Genomic DNA, 18,173 nt, shown 5'->3' on the forward strand with positions numbered 1-18,173 from the left:
AATAGCAGAAACGTACCGTACCGTACCTTAAACTTAAATTTATCCAGTTTGTCTGCAACTGCTCTCGCGTCTAGTAATAGCTAGGGTGCCTTGGGGGCGTGCGCATCGAGGCACCCAAGTAGCAGCATTTCCTCGCCTTCTCATGTTGCCTTTTCCCTCTCCACCCTCCCCCATGTATGCGAGTTGTGAGTGAAAGTTGCCACGAGTTTCGTGGCTGCATCATTTCTATCCACTCTCTGCCTCCTCTCCCCCCCTACTCTCTATCATCCTATATAACTCCCCTCTGGATGGTTGCACGTTAGGTAAACGCTGCAGTTTCTGCAATGCTTCTGCGGGGGTCACGGATAATTACAGCCGTCAAGAGGGTATTGTGGCATCGCCCAGGGAGCTCCAGAGGGCACTGTGCACATTCGATGTGGTGCAAAGGTCCAAATTAGTTTCTCACGTCGCCTATCCTCTCTGCCACGCTCCTGCCATGTATATACACGCTATATATATATATACATATATATATATATATACAGCATGCAAGGAAACAGCAGCAGCAGTAGCGCAAAAGTCGAAGGAAGAGGCAAAGATTTCGATTTAGGGCGTGAATTTTTTGTTGGCACACGTCTCGGCCATGGCTGCACATGGCTGTAAGCACAGCTGAGAGCATATGCAGCCACACACCCTGCTTTAGAGGTAATCTGCTGCGTGTGCAAAGAGTGGGTGTGCCGAGACGGCATGGCATCATGTAAGCTGTCTTCCCACGTGTTTAGTATTGGAGTGCGCGTAATCTTGAGTTTCGGTGACTCGTTGGTGCAGGAGGTAGATGAAGCATCCGCTACCGTCGCTTTTCATGATAGTGTCGTCCTAGTGCAGGCGACACTATCAGCTGCGAGGGTGGGGTGCACGCGATAGCGTGGCTGGCTTTCCTTAATTCGTACTGCCAGTGTGAAGATATCACGACGTGGCATGAAACCATATAATTCATTGCAGACTCCCAAATTCATCAAAGTGAATTGTTTTTTATTCAAATTTTTGTTTTCCATTGCCTGATAATTCAGAAAATTCTGCGGCCCCTTTCCCCGTAAGAAAAATAAATCGGCGACTCTACATGCATAAAAGATTAAATTTCAGAACAACAAAATTTCGATATTATGAAGCAAATTGCCGATTTATCTGCTTTGTTATATCAAGGTTGAACTTTTAATCAAAACTAGTCGCAACACAAACACAATCGTTCACCCTTATGCAATCTTCCATCATCACACCATAATACCACCTCCTCTCCGAATTGGTTCCATAACAAGTTTCATTGGTGAGCAAGGAAATACAAACTCCAATATTTTCATGGCAGAAAATACTGCCTAAATGTATACATTTAGCTCTTCCACTGTACCAAAGCACAGCAGCTAAGTTTACTTTTGCTTCTTCAGCTCACAGCAAGCTAATCATACAGAATGTTATTGCCCATCACCGAGTTGTACATGCTGTTGGGACCCAGCGTAGCATATCCCACCGCTGTCATACAGTCGTTAGGACCCAGGGTAGCGTATCCCATCGCTGTGATAGAGTTGTTGTGACTTGGTGTCTGAACGGCCATTGCGGTTCCATGGCCGATGATGTGCCAGGTGCTGGGCAATCGAGAGGTCCGGGATGTCGTCCAAGAGATGGGAAAATAATTTATTTACAAATTCACATGATGATGGTTTACATTGGTACTAGCATGAGTACGAGTACTAGTATGAGCATGAGCACGACTAGGAGCACCAGTACGAGTCGGAGCATACTCCTACAACACTCGAGATCCACTTTTTGTGCACTTCTTTTTCCCCTTTCCCTTGTCGGGGAAATTCACTGTTCTTCTTCTCAGCCAACCACAATCGTTTAACCGTTCGCAAAATCCCGCCCATGATGTCGCATCGTTCCACCTCCAATGTTGCACGTTCGCCCCCACATATGAGGCAATGACGTGAAGAACTGGGAACTTGATGGTGAAGTCGTTCTCATTAAAGTGCTTAACGTTGACCCCTTTTATCAATTAACGGGCCATTCGTGACTGTCTACTTGTCAGAGTCAGGTTCTGGTAGAGTGGTCTTCACAGTATTCATTGCTTCCATGAAGGGCGCCAGCTGTTGTGGGCCCCTTTGCTTGCACATTACAGTCTATGTTGAGTCCAGTCTAGTCCAGGCGGGTGCTCGTCTCACCCGTGAACTTTGGTTATGCTGATTTAGTGGCCAGCTCCCTCGTCCTGAGAAAGTGATGATGCAGCGTAAAGGGCCTTTCATAGCTACATGCTCGCCGGTGAAGCAATAATAGTCAAGAAGGAATGCAGGGTATAACAATGCTAAATGCCTATCGTAACAGCATCTCTGGCAGGGAATGAAGATCCCAACACGTAGGAGCCAGCAGTTACTGGGCAAGGGATCGGTGTTTCAGCAGCGGAATTTCTTTCCATTGTGACGAACCCTTTGTTCGATGAGCAAAACGTGAACAAGGTGAATGCAGAAGCCAACGTTTCGACAAGTGGACTTGTCTTCTTCAAGGCCACAATCGTTCACTAGTCGCAACATTGGCTCCTGCATTCACCTTGTTCACGTTTTGCTCATCATCTTGAATTTCCATCTCCCGCATTCCCCGTCTTTTCTCTGAACCCTTTGTTCATAGCAAATGGATTCCCTGCAGTCGTTCAGCAGGCGTCGTGGTGCTTTTGTGCCTTTTGTCCTTGGGCCAGACAAGCTGAAGCTGCACTTGCAAACCGCTCTCGCAATTTTTTCGTCCTCAGTTTGATTAACAGTCACTCCAAAACAGTGCCAGAGCTACAACCACAAAGCAAGCGAGCACAAGGCCACCTTCCACAGAGACACACCAGGCTATACAAAAAACAGACCTCGATACTACTTTTCTACCCCTTTTGCATGTCCTTCCCCTAAAACACTAAAAACAGCCAATTCCTAAAAGCTCCAATAAGTGATCACCAAGATCGGCTAACAATCAAATACATCCACGTGATAATAAAAAAACCGTATGAAAAAAATACCAACAGATAAATGAAATGGCAACCAGAGTAGGCATAAGCGCTACACTATAGGGACGACGACTCAGACCGTCAGCATTACTGTTAAGTTTACCCTTCTTATAGCGAATGGCTCCAAGACCGCCATAAATGGTGTTACCCAGTACATATGGGCAGAAGTTTTTTTGAAAGAATCGGGACCCTCTCCTAATAACGTGTCCCACATCTTTGCCGTTCCACACTAACAATTTGCCTACATGGTGTGTGATTCACAATTCGCCATAAAAGAAAGAAAACTAAGGTGCATTCTTGAACTACGGCATTCGTGACTGCGATCAAAAATGGTCAAACGGACAAATTTTGCGTATTGAGTTGCTTGTTTGGTCAATGCAACCAGCCAGTACCAGTGCCTCTAACGCGAAATGTACTGAGCGCTGCTAACTACTTCAACTCTTATTTAAACTAATTCACTGAGTGACATTTAAAACCCAAAAAACTGTTACACTCGATCTGTGCACAAAAGAAACCTTGAGCAAAAAATTTTGCTTCTCCAAACACACTTCAGCAAAGAAAATTTTTACAATGGTAACCGATACATGCCCTACACTGTAAGCATTAAATTAACACAGGTATGTCTCTGCAAACCTACAATCTTAATGCTTACCTGCAAAAATCAGCGTGACCATTAGCAACCACCGTCGCAAAACCTGCTTCACACTTTTGTTCGTGTAACTGGCTTGCACAACAACACAAAGAAACTCGGAGCCTAACACGAGCCTTTGAATTTAAAAGCAAAAGTTCTTAATACTTAAAGAAAGGCATCATGTCCTACGTACAAACAAAAAACAGATGGGTGTGCCCAATTTATCAGTTATTACCTCTTCAGGTGCGCTCGAAGCGGTCACAGCCTGAAAGCCTTTGGGCCACGCCGAGGACAACAAAGGGCGCCAGACTTACACTGCCCTCTGCAGACACCTGCCACTGTGTGTCCTCATAGCTTGCTTTCTCGTACATGAAGAGGAGGCTGTAAATGCGGGAAGAATAGCCATTCTCCCTTTGCCCTCACTCTCGTGGCACATTCCACCTCAGTGCCTGTTCGACTGGCCTGGTTCACATGTGTGTGTCTCAGCCAGGTTGTACATTGCAGCCGCACCCTTTTTTGCAGAAACGCGCCTCGTTCTGACTCAGTCAGCCTTTGGCAACGCTTCCATTTTCTCATCATCATCATCAGCCTGGTTATGCCCACTGCAGGGCAAAGGCCTCTCCCATACTTCTCCAACAACCCCGGTCATGTACTAATTGTGGCCATGCCGTCCCTGCAAACTTCTTAATCTCATCCGCCCACCTAACTTTCTGCCGCCCCCTGCTACGCTTCCCTTCCCTTGGGATCCAGTCCGTAACCCTTAATGACCATCGGTTATCTTCCCTCCTCATTACATGTCCTGCCCATGCCCATTTCTTTTTCTTGATTTCAACTAAGATGTCATTAACTCACGTTTGTTCCCTCACCCAATCTGCTCTTTTCTTATCCCTTAACGTTACACCTATCATTCTTCTTTCCATAGCTCGTTGCGTCGTCCTCAATTTGAGTAGAACCCTTTTAGTAAGCCTCCAGGTTTCTGCCCCGTAGGTGAGTACTGGTAAGACACAGCTATTATATACTTTTCTCTTGAGGGATAATGGCAACCTGCTGTTCATGATTTGGGAATGCCTGCCAAACGCACCCCAGCCCATTCTTATTCTTTTGATTATTTCCGTCTCATGATCCGGATCCGCCGTCACTACCTGCCCTAAGTAGATGTATTCCCTTACGACTTCCAGTGCCTCGTTGCCTATTGTAAATTGCTGTTCTCTCCCGAGACTGTTAAGCATTACTTTAGTTTTCTGCAGATTAATTTTTAGACCCACTCTTCTGCTTTGCCTCTCCAGGTCAGTGAGCATGCATTGCAATTGGTCCCCTGAGTTACTAAGCAAGGCAATATCATCAGCGAATCGCAAGTTACTAAGGTATTCTCCATTAACTTTTATCCCCAATTCTTCCCAATCCAGGTCTCTGAATACCTCCTGTAAACACGCTGTGAATAGCATTGGAGATATCGTATCTCCCTGCCTGACGCCTTTCTTTATTGGGATTTTGTTGCTTGCTTTATGGAGGACTACGGTGGCTGTGGAGCCGCTATAGATATCTTCCAGTATCTTTACATATGGCTCATCTACACCCTGATTCCGTAATGCCTCCATGACTGCTGAGGTTTCGACTGAATCAAACGCTTTCTCGTAATCAATGAAAGCTATATATAAGGGTTGGTTATATTCTGCACATTTCTCTATCACTTGATTGATAGTGTGAATATGGTCTATTGTTGAGTAGCCTTTACGAAATCCTGCCTGGTCCTTTGGTTGACAGAAGTCTAAGGTGTTCCTGATTCTATTTGCAATTACCTTAGTAAATACTTTGTAGGCAACGGACAGTAAGCTGATCGGTCTATAATTTTTCAAGTCTTTGGCGTCCCCTTTCTTATGGATTAGGATTATGTTAGCGTTCTTCCAAGATTCCGGTACGCTCGAGGTCATGAGGCATTGCGTATACAGGGTGGCCAGTTTCTCTAGAACAATCTGTCCACCATCCTTCAACAAATCTGCTGTTACCTGATCCTCCCCAGCTGCCTTCCCCCTTTGCATATCTCCTAAGGCTTTCTTTACTTCTTCCGGCGTTACCTTCGGGATTTCGAATTCCTCTAGACTATTTTCTCTTCCAATATCGTCGTGGATGCCACTGGTACTGTATAAATCTCTATAGAACTCCTCAGCCACTTGAACTATCTCATCCAAATTAGTAATGATATTGCCGGCTTTGTCTCTTAACGTATACATCTGATTCTTTCCAATTCCTAGTTTCTTCTTCACTGTTTTTAGGCTTCCTCCGTTCCTGAGAGCATGTTCAATTCTATCCATATTATACTTCCTTATGTCAGCTGTCTTACGCTTGTTGATTAACTTCGAAAGTTCTGAAAGTTCTATTCTAGCTGTAGGGTTAGATGCTTTCATACATTGGCGTTTCTTGATCAGATCTTTCGTCTCCTGCGATAGTTTGCTGGTATCCTGCCTAACGGAGTTACCACCGATTTCCATTGCACACGCCTTAATGATGCCCACAAGATTGTCGTTTATTGCTTCAACACTAAGGTCCTCTTCCTGAGTTAAAGCTGAATACCTGTTCTGTAGCTTGATCTGGAATTCCTCTATTTTCCCTCTTACCGCTAACTCATTGATCGGCTTCTTATGTACCAGTTTCTTCCGTTCCCTCCTCAGGTCTAGGCTAATTCGAGTTCTTACCATCCTGTGGTCACTGCAGCGCACCTTGCCGAGCACGTCCACATCTTGTATGATGCCAGGGTTAGCGCAAAGTATGAAGTCTATTTCATTTCTAGTCTCGTTGTTCGGGCTCATCCACGTCCACTTTCGGCTATCCCGCTTGCGGAAGAAGGTATTCATTATCCTCATATTATTCTGTTCCGCAAACTCTACTAATAACTCTCCCCTGCTATTCCTAGTGCCTATGCCATATTCACCCACTGCCTTGTCTCCAGCCTGCTTCTTGCCTACCTTGGCATTAAAGTCGCCCATCAGTATAGTGTATTTAGTTTTCACTCTGCCCATCGCCGATTCCACGTCTTCATAGAAGCTTTCGACTTCCTGGTCATCATGACTGGATGTAGGGGCGTAGACCTGTACAATCTTCATTTTGTACCTCTATTAAGTTTCTGAACCACCACAATAAACTCTTTGCTGTTCTGCGCGATGCCTGTTGCTGTGTCTTGCGTGCTGCGGTGTGGCGTCTTCTTCAAGTTCTCGCTGCACTGAGCACTTGGCTCTTTTTCTCTCACGGCACAGTCTTGATATGAAGTGCTGTGCCAGACGTGTCAAACATGATTCGTTCTTTTATATTAAGTCATAGGCAAGCAGCCTATGTATATAGTTTGCTGTCACTGAAATAAAGCAGTGTGGCACGCGCTCTTGGATCGTTTCCGTCACTCTGTCCCCCGCTACAACAGTGGCGACGAGGGTGACCACCCCGCGGAGCCCCCGCCATGAACAGTGGCGTCTCGGTAGCGCTGGGAGTCCTGCTGGGTACTGAAAGTAATCGAGTCTACGGAGCATCGGCGGTCATGGCCCTAATTATGAACCTCGGTACCCCAAGTTTCGACGAAAATCAAGATAAGTGGGATATTTACTTGACTCGACTGGAGGCATTTTTTTGAAGCCAATCATATTAAGACAGATGATAAGAAAAGGGCGCTCTTGGTTTCGACACTGTCAACGAAGACGGTAGGCGTTCTTGCAGGACACTGCGCCCCCCAGAAAGTAAATGGCCTGAGTTACAAGGACGCACTTACCATCCTAAATAACCACTATGCGCCGAAGACTAATGAGGTTGCCGCAAGTTATAAGTTGTTTACAAGGGACCAGGCTGCAAACGAATCTGTCCGGGACTATGTTGTTGAGCTATGCAAGCTTGCGGTTAATTGTCACTTCGGCACCAGTTTGGACCGTATGTTACGGAACGGCATTGTTTGTGGCATCCGAAATAGGGCGGTGCAGCAGACGCTGCTTGAAAAAACTGAGCTCACACTTGGCCAAGCTGAAACGATTGCCATAGCGGCAGAGACAGCCGCACTGGAAGTAAGCGCCATGACTAGACCTGATAATGAGGCAGCGGTGTGCACTGTAGCGAGTAAATCGTGCCGATATCAGACCTTCACTAAAGATAAGCAAAGCCATACTGAATGCGCACACTGCGGGAATTATGATCAGGAAGCAAGTGACTGTCCGCACAAAAAGGAGCAGTGTTTTCGCTGTCGGAAAACTGGTCATTTCGCAAGGAAATGCCGCTCCCAATGGGGGCTCCGGGCTGGTAGTAGGCGCGATGGCGTCGCTAACGCAGTTCATTATGAGAGCGCTGTATCCGAAACGGAGGAAGGCGATATTTCAACAGTCTTCACATTGCAGGAATGACGGGAAAAGGAATCTTTGCTCCAGGCGTTCCGCAGAGTTATCCGCTGGGGTGGCGTGCCCTTGAACATGATTATTGACGCGGGATCACCGTTTTCTATCATTCCACAGGAGGTGTATCTAAAGCACCGTCTGAGTTGGCCACGCTTATCGAAATGCAAACACACGCTCAGCTGTTACTTGGGCAAGCTACCCATTGTCGGTGAACTGCACCTTGAAGCCCATTTTGCGGGGAAGACTGTACCTGCCACACTGATAGTTATAGGCTGCTCGGGTCCCAGCCTTTGCGAAAGGGACTTAATCCAAGCGTTCTCGCTTTTGCCGTCGGGGTTTCACGCTACGGTTCAATCGACGTCAGCAGATCCTGACAGCCTCACGACCGAGTTTTCTGCCCTTTTTGAGCCAGGACTTGGAAACATTCAGGGGCCACCTGTGAAATTCCACATTCGAGAAGGCGCCGAACCGAAGTTCCACAAGGCGCGGTCAATCCCTTATGCTCTTCGTGAAAAAGTGGAAACTGAGCTGGACCGTTTAGTAGAGCAAGGCATATTATCGCCCATAGCACATTCTGAGTGGGCGGCGCCAATCATACCAGTACTGAAGAAAGACTGGTCCCTTCGCATCTGCGGCGATTTCAAAATCGCAATCAATGCTGCCTGCATAACTGAGCAGTACCCTTTACCAAACATTGAAGACATTTTCGCGTCGCTACGTGAGGGGTCATTTTTCACAACACTGGACCTTACGGATGCATATAACACTCTGCTATAAAATGTCTTCCATTTGGAGTTGCCTCGGCTCCCGCGATTTTTCAGCGGCGCATGGAAATGGTCCTGGCCGGTTTTCCAGCCGTGCAGGTGTATTTGGACGATGTATTGATAGCGGAACGTCAAGACGATAATGGCTCAGTGCTTCGGGACGTTTTGCGCAGGCTTCAAGAAAATGGTATCAAGCTGAAGGCCAAAAAATTCCATTTTCGCAAAGACCTACCTGGGCCATCGCATTGACAAAGACGGCTTGCATCCGCTTGAGAAGAACCTAGCAGCAATACGCGACTCGCCACGGCCTACGAATGTGAGCGAACTGCGCTCGTTTTTGGGTCTGTTGACGTATTATCACCGGTTCTTGCCACATATGTCAACGATGCTGGCACCATTGTATCTCTTGCTTAAAAAAGAGCATAAATGGCACTGGGGAACGGCGCAGGAAAATTAATATCTCAAGGCTAAACAAACACTTCTGAGTTCGCCTGTTCTGTCGTATTTCGATCCCAACCAACAAGTGCACTTAGAATGTGATGCGTCACCTTCGGGTTTAGGTGCCGTAATCTCGCACCGAATTGAAAAATTGGATAAGCCAATTGCCTTCCGTTCACGCACGTTAACACACGCCGAAAAGAATTCTCAGCTCGAGAAGGAAGCGTTCGCACTGGTATTCGGAGTAACACAGTTTCGAGACTACCTGCCGGGCCGCGAGTTTGTATTGGTCACGGACCACCAGCCACTGGTGGGACTTCTACGAGAAGATCGACCTATGCCTCCAATGGCGTGGGCACGTATTCCGAGATGGGCTCTGTTTCTAAGCCAACATAGCTACCGCATAGAGTACAACGCCGGCAAGGAAAACGCCAACGCGGACGCACTCAGCCGCTTGCCCGTGCCGATAACAGATGTTTGTCGATGGGGCACCTTACCAGAATACGTGCTGTCTTCAAAGACCCTTGACAGCTCGTTCGTACCAGCGGATGCCATACGGGCGCTGACGAACGGAGATGAACACCTTAGGGCACCTTACCAGAATACGTGCTGTCTTCAAAGACCCTTGACAGCTCGTTCGTACCAGCGGATGCCATACGGGCGCTGACGAACGGAGATGAAAACCTTAGCGTTGTGCAGCACTTTGTACAGAATTAATGGCCTAAATGCTTGTCACAATCACCTTCAACCTTATTTTTGCAGGAGACTGGAGCTGTGAAGCGTAGAAGTCCTGCTCTACTGGGGACATCGCATCGTCGTACCCCGCAAAGCGCGAGTCTCCATGCTCGCTGAGCTACATCGGTCACACCAAAGTGCATCTGCGATGAAAAGACTGGCTCGGACGCTGTTCTGGTGGCCTGGGTTGGATGGTGAGATCGAAAGCCTTGCACGTTCGTGCATCTCCTGTGTACAAGCTCAGCCAACGCGCCATTGATTGAATTGTTGGCCAGAAACGGGAACCAAATGGTCAAGGCTTCACATTGATTATGCCGAACCAATAGAGGGACGCATGCTGTTCATAGTCGTCGACTCTCATATTAAATGGATTGAGGCACTTCCCGTCAGGTCGGCGACCACAGAAGTCACAATCGGGCGACTTCGAGAATTGTTTGCTCGTTTTGGCTTGCCGCAAACAGTTGTATCAGATAAAGGGCCTCAGTTTGCAAGTCAGCAGTTTTCCCAGTTCATGACTGTCAACAACATAACTCATCTACATAGTGCGCCGTGCCACCCCCAATCTAATGGTCTGGCAGAGCGTGCGGTCCGCACAATAAAGGATGGCCTTCTTAAGCACTCGATGGTGAACGATCTCGAATCAAAACTAGCGCGAGTGCTGCTAGGCTATCGACGTACCCCACTACCGTGCGGCAAGTCTCCTTCAGAGATGCTGCTGAACTACCAAATTCGTTCGCGCTTGGATATTTGCGTCCCTTCTCTACCTCTAAGTTACTCGCAGCCTCCCAGATTCCAGTCCGGCGACCAGGTGGGGGTGCGCAACTTTGGCCAAGGGAAGCGTTGGTGTCCAGGCATCGTCAAGAGCACAGAGGGTTCACGCCTGGTAACGGTCGACACTCCAGATGGCCTAGCCAGGCGTCATTTCGACCAAATTTTTCGTCGCGTGCCTGTGTCACCCGTGACCCCAAAAGCGGAGGCTCCTGACTCGCTTCAACCCAGCCCGGACAACAAGAATCAGCCCACATCAACGCCAGAAGGCCGGTGCAGCCTGGCCGCTCCAGGACCAACTCGCGCCGTGCCTGTTCCTTCGGCAACACCTCCAACGTCCCTCCCAGCCGAACAGGCTCTGTCCCCCAAGTCCGCCGGTCTTACGGAGGTCTACCCGACAACGAAGACCCGTGCAAAGACTGCAGTTTTAAAGGAAAGGGAGAAGTGATATGAAGTGCTGTGCCAGACGTGTCGAACATGATTTGTTCTTTTATATTACGTCATAGGCAAGCAGCCTATGTATATAGTTTGCTGTCACTGAAATAAAGCAGTGTGGTACGCGCTCTTGGATCGTTTCCGTCACTCTGTCCCCCGCTACAACAAGTCTGAAAACGTTTTTCTTTGACACCCAGTCATCTATAGTGCACGTGAAACCCAGGAGCGTTGGGTTCCTGTTCTGCTCAGCCACCACGGCATTCTGCTCTACTTTTGACAATTCTGGAACATCTCCGCAAAAACGCCCTCCGAAATTGCCAGTGGCTTTGCTTCTGCAAAGTCTTTACTCTCTACATTTCACACTGCTCGAGAGTCGCTCAAGTACTGAGGCACAAGGGTCCAGCTCCACACTGACCTTATTGGGGTCGTTGGAACAAGCCTTGTCCCCACAAGGAGCGCTCTCCGTGATGGCCATTAACTCATTTTCGGTGGACGCCTAAATTGCCCTCTCTCCAAAGCTCGAGTCCACAGCAATCTCCTGTTCCCTATACTGTCGAGCCAATTTACCTGTGCTAACGCTGATAACCTTTTGCTTAGCCAGGCCCTCCCCGGCAGTACTACTGGAATCTCGAATCGTTGCTTCCTTACTTTGCTCGGCTGCCCCGCTATTTGGGTTTACCTTAGACGACTCCTGCATTTTTCCCATATACAGAAGCACGAGGAAGGTGTCCAGAGACTCCTTAACCTTCACATGGCTGCTGGAACCAGCCTCATTCTAACAAGGAATGTTTTCCAAAATGGCCCCCATTTGTAGACAGGCAACAGCCTCGCTCTCCACGTGCTCTACCTCTGAGGGTTCTGCTATGTTGCACTTCCCGTGCTCTCCATTCACTGATGCGACCCCAACCGCAGCTTGTCGCTCAGTTGCTTCAAGAGAAAGAGCTCTCTGTTTATCCCCTTGACCCTTCCCCTCCGCTCTCAACTGGTATACTGAAATGCCGGAATTAAGCTCTCTTGGCTGTATTGTAATTTCGGAACTCATCATCAGAAAGGTGAGTCATCCGACATGTTAGGGGGAAACACCATACAGCTCAAAGGACCAACATTCACAGTTAAGCTCAACCTGCGCACAAACCTTCTCAAAAAGGGCAAGAAAACGTTCCATGTTTTCGCAGACTAAACATGCCCAGCCTAGACCGTACCTGTTGCACTCGAAGATTCTAGATTTCCCTTCTAATTTCTTCCATCTGAATTCTGTTGCGTTCCAGCTTCCTTTGGTACTCTTCCTGTTCCTCTGCACGCTTTCTCTCGAGCGCTTCTTTGGCCTCACATGCTACATGCTCGCGCTCCTCTTCTTTTTGCTTAATGCTCTCTAAACATTCGTCAAGTTCCTCATTGTCTGCCCCGATCGCTTCAATCGCCTGAATGATCTCCGGCTTTCTCTTTGATTCTGCAGTTTTGAGGCCCAACTTTCTGGCCAAGTTTAACAATTCTGGCTTCTTTAGTGCCTTCAAGTTTATGGCTGCCATTACTGCTGCTAACTCTTCACTCTACAACAACCTTGATGCAGTCCAAATACTTCCATCAAAGGCTACATAAATTTAATACTTTGTACCGCCCCAAAAAAATATGCAAAGCCAGGTGATATCTCAGTGAAGAAAAGCCATGCAATCACCATATGCAGTCATGAATCCTGACACCTCTCTTCCGGAGTTTACATCCAGATACGTTGGTTCTTGACAGGAAGGGGTGTTGTCGATCACATCAGCTACCAACCAGTCGCTCGTGAATCGGATGATGGAGACTGGCGTTGACCGCAGGTTGCATCTCACCACTGCCATCCAGTTGTTGGGACTGTTATGATCGACCCAAGTTCTCCAATTTTCCAACAAGACATCGACTACCATATCTGGCGACGGAGGGATGCCCCACCAGCAACATGCAGCTGTCACGGTTGATGTTCATGCCTCATCATTCACTTCTCTTCAACACAGCAACGTTGTACTCCTGACCGTCACGAAGTGGCCACTTATCGATGAAAGGGCCCTCGTCGAGAACTCCCGGGGGAAAGCGTCGACGACAGGCGGTTGCCTCCTATTGTGACACATCGGAGACAGGTGCACCACATAAATGAGGAGCTCGTTGAAGACATGAGCACCTCGAGCAGCACGCTGACCAGTGGAGGGCGACAGAGGCGGCGAACGATTCGGCCTTTATGACTTGTCAGTGGATTCCCTCAATGAGGGAAACAGGGTAATTTATTTAAGGCCGTCCTGGCCCCCGTGTTAAATCAGAACCATTCAAGACTCGGATAAGAGTCACAACCACGTACCAATGAAGTGAATACAATCTTTTCTACTTTTTTTCATCATCATAATGCCTGGTTTCGTCGTCGTTTCCTGATTCTTGCGGTGAAGACCGACCTCATCCAGTCAAGATCGTATCAGGACACAGGGTAGCGTATCCCACCGCTGTCATATAGTTGTTGGGACTCGGTGTCTGAGCGGCCATTACGGTTCTGTGGCTGATGATGTGCCAGGTGCCGGGTGCTCGAGAGGTCCGGGCGACGTCCAAGAGATGGGAAAAGGGTTTATTTACAAATTTATCTGATGGTGGTTTACATTGGCACTAGCACAAATACGAGTACTAGAATGAGCATGAGCATGACTAGGAGCATCAATAGGAGCCAGAGCACTCTCCCGCAACGCTCAAGATACACTTTTTATGCACTTCTTTTCCCCCTCTCTCTTGTCGAGGAAATTCACTGTTCTACTTCGGGACCAACAACAATCGCTGAACCATTAGCAAAATCCCGCCCATGACGTCGCATCATTCCGCCAGGCTCCACCTACAATGTTGCACGTTCGCCCCTGCATACGAGGCAACAACGAGGCAAACTGGGAACTTTATGTCAAAGTCATTCCCATGAAAGTCCTTGATGTTGGCCCCCTTTTATCAATTAGTGGGCCATTCGTAACGGTCCGCTTGTCGGAGTCGGGTTCCGGTAGAGTGGTCTTCACGGTAGTCATTGCTTCCACAACGGGCAGCAGCTGTTGTTGCCTGGATGTGAGCCCCCTCTGTTTGCATGTCACAGTCTATGTCAGGTCTAGTCTAGCCCAGCTAGGCGCTCATCTCGCCCTTCAGCTTTGGTTATGCTGATTTAGTGGCCAGCTCCCTCGTCCTGAGAAAGCGATGATGCAGCGTGAAGGGCCTTTCATAGATGCACACTCGCCAGTGCAGCAATAATAGTCGAGAAGGGATGCCGGGTATAACAATGCTAAACGCCAATCCTAACAATGCCCATATGAGCATTAACAAAGTTGTACTTGGACCTTAAAAACTTCCGAGGGTGCCTTAGGATGAACACAAGTAGGTTTCGTAACCAAAAAGTATTTGAAGGTACCTTAATATATACACGAAATGATGCAAAGCTATTTGTAATAATTTCATAAATGGGCATTCACCACGTCCTGCTGCAAGCCTTTAAAGGGCACCTCACCGGATCTGGCCATATTGAGCTGACAAGTGCAGAGCATACAATACACGATGATTGTGCCTGCAAAGTATTACATCGCTACGCGCCGCAGAAAGATTTGAAATTTCAAACCGAATGCCATTTTTTCTTCTCCTCGTGGCCGCCACACTCCAAGCCGGAGGATGACGTGCACATGCTAGTGCGCCTACGTACACGTGTTTGCACTGTGACGTCGCTCATGGTGATGCGTGACTTCGAGAATTATTCAAGCCAACATCAGTTATTTGTGTATTATGTTGCTAGGATAGACGGATTAAAGCTTAGACAAATAATAAAACAAACAAACCGAATATCTGTATGTTCTTGTTTTACTTCGGACTGCAGCAAGAGAGATGTACTTCTGTTTCATCTGCTTGTTCCCATGTTGTGCAGTCGCGCGCGCAGACACCGAAACTATGTTATTTTCTACCGTGTTCCAGCACAGGATCATGCTCTGTGATCCACTTGTGTCTGTCAGTATTCATGTAGCAGAGACTTATACTGCTAGTCAGGTGTCCTCATGCACAGCACGCAAAATCGTGTGCTGCACGAAACGAGACAATTGCAACGGCTAGCACACAACGCCATCAGCGGAAGTGTGCCGCACCGCAAAAAAGAGAGGAGAAAAAAAAATTAAGGCGGGGCCATGAAGTATGGGCCACTTCGATCCTCGAGGCCCAGTATGGGAGAACACAGGGAAGGAATTTTGCTTGTGGAGGCTAGATGGGGCAAGTGGAAGGAGCGTCTATGTTTGCGGTGAAGTTCGCCTCCTGAAATCATGGGTTCGCGGCACTGATATATTTATAGCTCGGCTATTAATGAGCCAATTTGAAAAATTTTTGCGGCAGAATGCCCTCGAGAGGACACGTAACAACTTCCAGCATATAACCAAAATTTGCTATGGGGCCTGGTGAGGGGCCCTTTAACGTGCCACAAAGCTGTTCTATAATTATTATCAGCCACAATTTCAAGATGCAATCCCTCATAATTGATAACAGAAATGTTTGCCTATAATATGCACAATTAAGGTGCCAAATATTACCTGGAGTGCTGTTGGAAGATTTAAAATTCGATCCCTGAGGTGCTCATTTTTGTTGATGCTTGCCAAAATGTCCGACAGCGCTGGTTCTTGCGTCATTTCTGTTGCCAATACAATACTACGCTCATGAAGTGCCCTGCAGAGAAAGAGGAAATGTGAATGGAATCAACTTCAGGGTTATGGACAATGACACATACTAACAATCATCAGTTATCCATAGCACAAAACTTAAAATATTGATTTTTATTTTGTAGTGCAGGTATAAACTACAGGCACTTAAAAAGGTCACAAAGTGTAATCAAAAAAGGTAAATTTCTGGGAAGTTACGATGACCACTGCTTTAAAGTTTGGAGCACTGTGATAGTTGCACATACTCTGAATTTGAGGCTGCGATCGCAGGATTTGTGGAAGTATGGCTTTATTAAAGATCCTGCACCCCATAAGCCTTTAGTGCAGACAACGCATATCACAGCAACTCCAATAATAATTAGTCAGACACAGCATGCAATTTGATGCAAAACATACTAAATACTAAAAGTTGTTTCGTTAGTGAAGACGCAGAGAGTTTATTAAAAATAATACCTGTAGGGCGCTTCAAAAATGCATGAAAAAATTTTCATAAGGAAATAAAAAAATTATTTGCATCAGAGAACAGCAATGTCGATGATGTTTAGTCATGAACTATCCATATGACAGCCAAATTTCACCTGCAATGTTAGTGGTGGTGTTGCCGCCAGTTGGTCAGAATAATCTAGTGGGTTCAAAAACTAAGACTCTAAAAAATTGCTTAACGACTATATATCTGCATTGTGTCAAGAACAGTTCAACTTTAGATAGGAAGCAAATGAAAAGTCATCAAATTATTGGCATCAACACGAAAATCGTAAAGAAGCTCTAGAAATCGGGTATTTTATGATGAAATCTTAAAAGTTGGCACACTCAACTGATTTCGTGAAATTACTTTTTAACCACACAAATAACACAATTAAGCCTGAAATTTATAGTACTAGCACAGTAACAAGACAAGAGGCCACGTGCAAGGCTTTTTCTTTTATTTGCACTCTTCAACTCGGGCAGCTGCAAAAGGACAATCAAACTTGTGCTGCGTTTTCGTCCTTGTTATGACGTCGAGTGTGTCGTCATTCAGATTGGCATTCAGATTGTTATTCAGACCATATTCAGAGACATAGGCAGAGAGTACAAGGGGAAGAGGGCAGATAGGGGGCCCGAGTTCACCCCCCCCCCCCCCAGAAGCACAGGCGTCCACTATGTTATGGCACGTTCACACTACGCCCAATGTGTGTCGAGCGCTGAGCAAACCTGGTCAGGGAACTCTCCCAATTACACCTACTCCTTGCGAGTGGAATGGGCTGGTTAGGACTTTAGAATTGTTCCAAACAGAAAATGAATTTGTTGTTCCCGATGTTTCGCAACCAAGTCGGTTCCTTCTTTATAGGGGAGTGACGACAAGAGACAGCAGGATGCAACTTTCATCATATGAAAGTGTTTAGTTGGGCCAGTTGGTACATGTTAATGTTTGGAAATCCAGCACCAAACACGGAGCACAGGACAAAGAAGACAACGAGACAAGGCTGGATGATAGCAGTGGGGGTGTTGAACTTCACTAGGGAGGCTTGAATTTCCTTGTGTTCACGACTAATGAGGTGAATCAAAAGGGGTAGGCTTGGGGAAGGGTTGGAGACGGTTGACAGTTTGTTCCTGGCCAGCTTTCCCTGACTTTTTTTTCCCTGTACATAAACCATGAATGTACACCCCAAGTGGAGCTTTCCTTCAGAAAATTGTTCTTGGTGTTTTCAATGTACTATGATCTGCAACTTCTTAATGTTTGGGAAGGGGCCTGGTTGTGCAGTCAAGAGAGGGCTCCGAAATCGTTTTTGTGTTGTGAGATTCTTTTTTTTTTTAGGTTTTTTGCTTTGCCAATGTACGCTGCTTGGCAGCAGGAAAAGTTCATTTTGTAGACGACCCCTTGAGCCCAAGGACCGTGCACCAACAAAGAGCTCGAGGGGTTATCTACGATACCAACTGTTCGAACTGTCAGGCAGTGTACATTGGCGAAGCAAAAAACCTAAATGAGCGATTTCACACCGAAAGGTTGCACCGGCTGTCATGTTCGGGCAGCGGGGTGAGACACCCTGCTAATGGCTTCAGCATACCTGCTACATTCCACTGCAGCTTTGTGAAGTTAGAGCGCATCATCAAGCAATCCTATACGGCTGCTGTCATGGGAAAGTTATGCGTGATGGCCAAATGGCAATTAATAAGTTACGGTTGACCACAGACTTCAACGCCGCTACCAGAAACGGCAAGTTATGCAGCTATACCGAACGGCCGTTGAAATTTTTTTTTTGTTGAATGTTTGTTTTGTTTTCTGTTGATATTGTATGTACTTGTCCATTCTTTCTTTATTATGTCGATAAGAATAAACTTTGTTCAATTCATTAGACTATGCTT

The 18,173-nt window shown here is 46.9% G+C and overlaps 1 protein-coding gene across 2 annotated transcripts in view; it reads right to left on the minus strand.

Annotated features, from left to right (window-relative positions):
* LOC142566320 (2',5'-phosphodiesterase 12) overlaps positions 1-18,173 on the minus strand; it is a 43,984-nt gene that overhangs the window by 7,736 nt on the left and 18,075 nt on the right. For both annotated transcript variants that reach the window (XM_075677248.1, XM_075677239.1), the window contains one exon: positions 15,705-15,837. In XM_075677248.1, the coding sequence (XP_075533363.1) occupies positions 15,705-15,837 (133 nt within the window). The remainder of the gene's footprint in view (positions 1-15,704; positions 15,838-18,173) is intronic.

Source organism: Dermacentor variabilis, chromosome 1 (assembly GCF_050947875.1).
Source record: "Dermacentor variabilis isolate Ectoservices chromosome 1, ASM5094787v1, whole genome shotgun sequence".
Lineage (NCBI taxonomy): Eukaryota > Metazoa > Arthropoda > Arachnida > Ixodida > Ixodidae > Dermacentor > Dermacentor variabilis.